Here is a 6,807-nt window from a genome sequence, read left to right as displayed (position 1 = left end):
CCAATGGCACTCGGCATCTGGAGGCACCAAGAAGAAAAAACAGACCACTCATCCCCATGGCCTCACCTTGTGTGCTCCAGGCTGTGCTGCCACACGCCTCGCTCTCCCTGGGCTCAGCCATCACCAAGCCAATCCTTGTTACTACGAACAAGGAACACTTCTGGATGCCAGCTATAACCACAGGACCCATTCAGAAGCCATCCCCACCATATGGCCTCTCTGAGCAGCAATGGGCCATGTTCAAGGCCAACAGCCAGAAAAGACTGGACCAGGTCTGGTTTGGAGAGGTGACAAATGGCCAGACCACATCCCCACTTCTCCATCCTCACCTTTCTCAACAACCATGCCTGGAATTGCCATGGAGCAGGAAGAAGGGAAGCTGGCCCCATTTTAAGAGTTACCATCCCCACCTCAAACAGCCTTAAATCTATCCTGGGATCTTGCTAACAGACCCACAGCTTTGACTCAAAACCACCAAGAACAATAGGCAGACATCTCCCAGAGATACCTGGCATCACAGAGCAGATCTTATTTCCTACCTTCCACAGATGTCAGATGAACTTCTGTCTTCAGCAGTACTGGGTCACCCCATGTCGAGAGGGTGGGCGATTTGGCGTGCTTCTCCCCGTATACTTCCCCTGGAGCAGGGACACAGGGTCAGGACTGTCTGGAAGGGCCCATCCCCGCTGTGTCAAGGCATGACCAGGGGCTGTAGCTCAGGGTGGCAGCTTGGCACCTTTTCCCATTGGCCTCTGGCGAGCTGCTGAAGGGACATGCTCTGCCTCCATCCCCTCCCTCACCCCCAGGAATGGAGTTGTCGCTCCCTGTGAATTGCTCCCTGCTCATACAGTATGTTGGGGATGGGCTATGTTTGTCTTCACCTGGCTTCTCCCCAAAAAAGGAGCCATGAACCCCCTCCTAGCCTGTGTAAGACTCACCTCCCTTCCTCCCCACGAACGTCCACATGTCTCTCCAGCTCAGGAATGGTGCAACTTGGCTCCCCAGGCTTTTCAGGACATTCTTGGCTGTGTCCTTGAGGTGAAAAGAGCCTTCATCCTGGAAGAAAACACAACCCTGCAGTTGAGGTCTGGCTCCCGGTGGAGACAAGGAAATTCTCCCATCAATACCAAAAAGGTACAGGACCCACTCCTACCCTTGAACCAGTTGAACCAAAAACTAAAACAAGAGCAGGTTCCTAAGGTCTCTGTGCCACTAAACCTGCCGGTGCCGTCATCATGACCCACAGAGAGGTCAGAGGAGTCGCGGACTCCTGTTTCCTCAAGACCAAATTGTTCTCAAGCAGGACCAAGTGTTCAGCAATTCCTCCTGCAGCTAAACCTGAAACCCTGAAGTACAGTGCTGCTCGCACAGCAGCCCAGAGCCAGCACAGTTCACAGTGCCCCTTGTAAAACCTGGAACTGAGACCCAGAAGGGTCCCACCATATCCTTTTATTTCCTCATGTCTATTCTCCACCTAACCTCTTATTTATTGCTGCAGGCTCTGACATATCTGCTTTTCGCTCTCCTGCCATTCTGGGCATGCAGCAGTATCTGTAGTAACAAGGGGGAGCGAGAGGACAAGCGAGGTGATTCAGCCATGAAGGCACAGCCCAGTGGGGATGTGACATTTAGCCCTGGGAATACCTGATGACATTCAGGAGGCAACTGCCCAGATGAGCTTCAGGGCATCCTGACTCAGAGTGACTTTTTCTTTTGACACTAAGTTTGCATACCTTAATGGTGAAGATCAGGATCCGGCCCCGGGCAACCATGTTGAGGAAAAGTACCATAGCTTCATCTTCATGAGGAGAATAGGTGTCAAAGACCCTCTTGGCCATCACATGACCCTGTTGGTATTCAAATGTCAGATGCGTCTTAAATGCTATACCACCAGGACACGCAGAATTATGGAAATCTGTCCTGGAAGCCTCAGTCCCTTAGCAACACAACGAGTTACTTTTCTGGTATGCCAGGGAATTAGTCCTTACGCCAGCTCAGCCCTTGGGCCTTCACGCACTACATGAAGTGCACCGAGGTTCATAGGACAGCATTACCCAACCTCACAACTCCTCTCCTGCCTGCTCCCCTGAGTGACCATGTCATGCTCTGGAAACTACAGACAAACAAGCATTTGGGGACTTCCCTCCTGGCTGCCCTTTGGCTCATGCACCCAACAGTTAAAAAGAAAGGACAAACGCTGCCCCGTAAGAAAGACAAATGCAGACATAAGGGGATGTTTTACCGTAGCCTGATTTAAGACAATGACATGGATCCCTCTTCCCTGCTCCCGAGCCTCATCTTCCAGGACCTGCAAGCAGAGAAGCGATAAGAACCATACACCAAGACCTCTTATTCCCTTCCCATTCAGCACAGCAGATCCCCCAAACAAGGGGCAAGTCTCTCTCCTGTGACATTTTGGCTTTGCTCATGGCAGTGATGGATGCCAGAGTAGAAGACAATGCGGGACAACACCTCCCATCGGCAGGAGAGGGATCCACTCCTGACCTTCTTGCCAGCCACTGAAGTGCTCTCACCACCTGCTGCTTGAGGCTTCACCCATTCAGCTCCATCCATCCTCTGCTCATAGGAACAGCCAGCACCCGTCACTTACCGTCGTCCCATCCACAGCCACGTAGACCTTTGACCGGCTAGAGTACACCTCGACATCCAAGACCTTCTTGTTGCTGACAGGGTGTCTAGCGACCTCCACATTCAGCATCTCATCATCTACAGGGGAGAAATGCCCCATTTCAACCAACCAAGGCAGTTGTTCGTTTGTCCCTGCTTGGCGCTAGCCCAGCCAAGTCTCCAGAAGGCCATGCCCACCAGGTATCCCAGCCGAACAAGGCATGGATCAGAATCTACATGGACAGCAAGTAAAGAAAATCCAAAATGGCAACAGGTCTGGCCCTAGCTGTGGCCACACAGACCTCTGCAGCCAAATGTGCTGAAGCCTTGAGTAGACACACCAGGAAGTGGAACAGCCTTTTCTATTCATTTTTGTCAAACCCGCATGCGCAGACCTGTCTTTCATGCTGTAGCTGGTCACAAGTTTGCCCTGACTGAAAAAATTACTTCCCTCCCTCCGGTTTTCTTGCTTTCAAAGAAAAGCAAGATGCTGCCTCTCACCATAGTCCTGTGCAGACTCCTCTTCCTGTTCATAAGCAGCTCTCCTTGTGTCCAAGATCAGCTTGATGTTCACAATTACAGTCACAAGCAGGAAGAGGACAGCACCTGTCTGCAATGCAGGACACTTTGCGTTAGCAACTTGTAAGTAACCACACCAAGATCAGCCCACCTCCTTGAGAGAGGCTGCAGAGGACCCCAAGGAGATCTTGCAAGGGATCACAAGCATCTGTCATTTCCCATGTTTTCTCCCAGGGAAAGGCAAAGAGAAAGAAATACAGGTGACTGAGTGTTAAGGAGAAGTGCCTTCATCGGCTGGAGAGCACTGACTTCTTGATACGTGAGAATTAACCCACTTTCAACGTATCCCTGCTCCCAGATTCCTACTAAAATACTGCATCAAGGTTGAGGGTCTCTGCAGGCAAAGAGGTTGGTAATTCAGAGTTACAGCTCCCACGGTAACCTTAACTTCTGCCTCTCCTGCAGTATCACTACTGTCATCTCTCCTTCTGCAACCAGAGGACATATTCAGGTTATTCAGAGGGAGAGGAGACACTGTGTGACTAAAGCAACACAAAGGGAAGAAGCTGAGGTTGGACTTTAGGAAACCACACTGTGCCACAGGCTGCAGAGAACAGCCCGCAGCCTTACTATCTGCAGCAAATTTCAAGGCAACCTGCATGGCTGCCGCCAGAGAGGGCTATGGGAAGGTCCATGGGAACCTCTGATGTGAGCATCAGTATTGCCCACGGCCTTGTCACTCCCAGACCAAGAGGAGGGAGAAAAAGACGACAACATTTCTACAAGCACCTGTATTTACTTAAATGCATCTTGCTCCTCTCTTCCTCAATTTCAGTCTTTTTCCTGGTATTTGAACCCAGCACAAAGCAAAAACTACTCCATGCTAAAAGGGCCTTTTCTGAGACACAGCCACACAGGAAGACTTGGACCAGAAACATCCCATGTTGGGAAACAATCCACCTGCAGGTGTAAGCTGCAAGAGCACGAATGGCCACAGCCACGAGGATGGTCTTAGAGCTGTAATGCTGGCCTGGGATGCAGGATTGAAAGACAAGACCTCAGCTGAAGCAATTTGTCTTTACTTGATCCAGCTTTGTGACCCAGGGCCCAGGTGCTTCTTCATGGTGGAAAGGTGACAGCAGCATGTGGTGGCCATGGTGCCCTGCAGAAAGACAAAGTCCCTGCCCAGTAGCTACAGCCCTGCCTCAGGGCTGAGGAACAGCTCTAGTAGGAAGTCCAAAAGTTGCCCTGGACAATCATGCAGTGAGAGAAGGCTTTGCGGTTGGATTTAAGACACAGAGCCCTCTGCAGCTATTACCTCCAAAGCTATCACCACTGCAGGGCTCCACTGCTAGCTTCCATGTCAGGAGGGTCCATCCAGCTCAGAGCAGAGCAGTCAGAGAGACCCAAATCTGACTGCTATGTACTGCTGACAGATTCATCCCATGGCCCAAAAGCTCTACTCCCTTGGCCCAGCCATGCTTTGGACATGCCAGATAGTTTCCAGTTTTAGCCACACAAGCTCAGGGTCCTACTAACCTCCCTGGAGCATCCCAAGACTCAGCATGGAGATGTCACAGCAACCAAGGGAGAGGAGGGGAGAGGTTGGTGGAGGCTGCTCATAGCCTGGTCCCCCTGCAAGGGGATGTTGAGACAGGTCTTGGGTGGTTTTGAGACTCTTTCCTTGCCCCTAAGCCCCTCAACAGCTTGCTTCCTAAAAATATGTGCCTTTTTCAGCTCTAGGATCCTTGATCCTCTGAGGTCTGGTATGGTGTTGAGATCCCACACAGGCCTGCCCTTGGTAAGAAGCACTAAAAGGAGCCCTGCCCTACCTGGCCAGCTACTGCCTCAAAGCTACGCGTTGCTGCCATCTCTGCCAGGCAGCCAACCGGGTTCAAGAAGTAACTAGGGAAGATGGAAAACCAACAATAAGACAACATCACGATATAAATGTCACTATGGCATTTTGTCTTGTCGATTTGTTGTTGACTCAGGAGTATGAGCACCTTTCAGGACCTGTGCACAGAAAGCTTTTAATTAGGTATGAACAGAGCCTTAGGCTCGTGGCAAGGAGTGGGTTGTGCCTGGTGGCCAGCAGCAAGGCCACCTTACCAACCTGCCTAGACCTTCCATCCTGGTCAGTACCGGAGACATGGTGGAGCAGCCCTGGTGTCCAGAGTGAACAAGGCAGCACTAAGCAAGACCAGCAGCCAGGTCTAGCAAGGCTGGCTCAGTCAGAGCTTCTGATAGAGGCCTAGCTGCTGTAGACCTGGCTACGCCGTACCTGCAGCTCTGGTTCACGTATTTTAAACCTAAATTTCACCTGTGTTTTAAGCCACAGCAGTGTCATGAAGGAGAGAGATGACAACAGACAGGCTCTAGCCCACTGCTGCCAAGTGAGATGAACATCTGCCTGAATGACCGGGCCGGTTCCCAAGCACACCAGGGGACACAGGACCAAGCAGTTTCCTTCCCCAAGGAGTCCTCGTGAGCCTTCATCCTCCAAGGCACATGCAAAACCCTCCCCTGCTCCCTCCCACAGATTTCACGAGCTCTGCTCATCGCAGCAACAGCCCTTTTTCTGCAGCTTGCTGCCACTGGGACAAACCCCTCCTGTCCTTACACCCCCAGACACCCCCCCAGGATGCCGGCTCCACCAAGGATTAGCCGTTTTACAGCACAAGCGACCAAGCTGGTGGCTTTCCCAGACGCCAGCTGCCTCTGGGGCACAATATCCTGTTACCCAGTCCTATTTTCTCTGTCCACCTGTTGTGCTTTATACCAGGCTTGGTTTACAAATCAAACAGGGCAAGGACGATTTCCCACTGCAGGCTGAGACCTGCTGAATTCTGCACGGGTCTGGAATCAGGAGGGGAGGAATCGGTCAGGTTTCTAGCTGAAAGCCTCCCTTGGACACCTGAATAACTGTATCTCCTGCCATAGTCACTCAACAGGTCCACCTGCAGCTGGAAGGAGCTGCTAGATATGACAGATCCTTCCATGTATCAGCACAAAGCCACTGGAGGTAGCTTTCTGGGGGTAAATTATGCTTCCCCAGCATGTTAGGTCACCTAGACTGCCAGTAGATCCACTTCCATCCACGCAGCTGCTCCATAAACTTGTAAATCCTGTAGATTATCCTTCCTAATCCACCACCGGCCTGCGGGTGACTCACCTGGCACAGCTTCCGCAGAGCACGCTGGTTCATCAGCTTGTACTTCCAGGCAAGGTACCAGCTCCGCTTCTTGTGGGGCTTGATGGTAGGATTTGGTTTCCACTCATCCATAGTCACGGGAGCTGGCACAGTGGTAGCCGTGTGGGGCAGGGGTCAGGATACGTGCTGCTCCACTCTCATGTCCATTGAGGCTCCCTGCCAGGATGCGATGAGCGCAGGGTGAGGGAAGCGAGCACCTTCAAACCACCTCCCCAGCAAAGATAGGGCCTGGCACAAGCAGTGGCCATGAATGGCACTCACATACCACAAGCAAAAGCCCACCAGAAGCTCCCTGCCTGCCAGCAGCCCCAGCCCCGCAGGGGGCGATCCAGGAGGCCAGCGTTCACTGGAGGACGGTGAGCAGGGTGAGGGGAAGCCCTTGAACCCACAACCCAGTGCTCCAGGCCAGCAGCCCCTTAGCGAGGCCGCTGCAGTGTGGTGGGCCC

The 6,807-nt window shown here is 52.3% G+C and overlaps 1 protein-coding gene across 1 annotated transcript in view; it reads right to left on the bottom strand.

The window, feature by feature from the left end:
* The window catches only part of POMGNT1 (protein O-linked mannose N-acetylglucosaminyltransferase 1 (beta 1,2-)), a 12,995-nt gene extending 6,562 nt beyond the window's left edge, over window positions 1–6,433 (bottom strand). Inside the window, exons 1-8 of the mRNA XM_009705337.1 lie at window positions 6,323–6,433; window positions 3,130–3,238; window positions 2,612–2,727; window positions 2,243–2,308; window positions 1,734–1,847; window positions 939–1,056; window positions 540–638; window positions 1–17 (exon numbers count right to left, since the gene is read on the bottom strand). The exon at window positions 1–17 is cut by the window's left edge and continues 99 nt beyond it. Coding sequence (XP_009703639.1) covers window positions 1–17; window positions 540–638; window positions 939–1,056; window positions 1,734–1,847; window positions 2,243–2,308; window positions 2,612–2,727; window positions 3,130–3,238; window positions 6,323–6,433 — 750 coding nt within the window. The remainder of the gene's footprint in view (window positions 18–539; window positions 639–938; window positions 1,057–1,733; window positions 1,848–2,242; window positions 2,309–2,611; window positions 2,728–3,129; window positions 3,239–6,322) is intronic.
* Window positions 6,434–6,807: the final 374 nt, after the last annotated feature.

Source organism: Cariama cristata, unplaced genomic scaffold, assembly GCF_000690535.1.
Source record: "Cariama cristata isolate BGI_N322 unplaced genomic scaffold, ASM69053v1 scaffold27628, whole genome shotgun sequence".
In the NCBI taxonomy this organism is placed as follows: Eukaryota; Metazoa; Chordata; class Aves; order Cariamiformes; family Cariamidae; genus Cariama; species Cariama cristata.
This window is presented reverse-complemented; position numbering and strand designations above follow the sequence as displayed.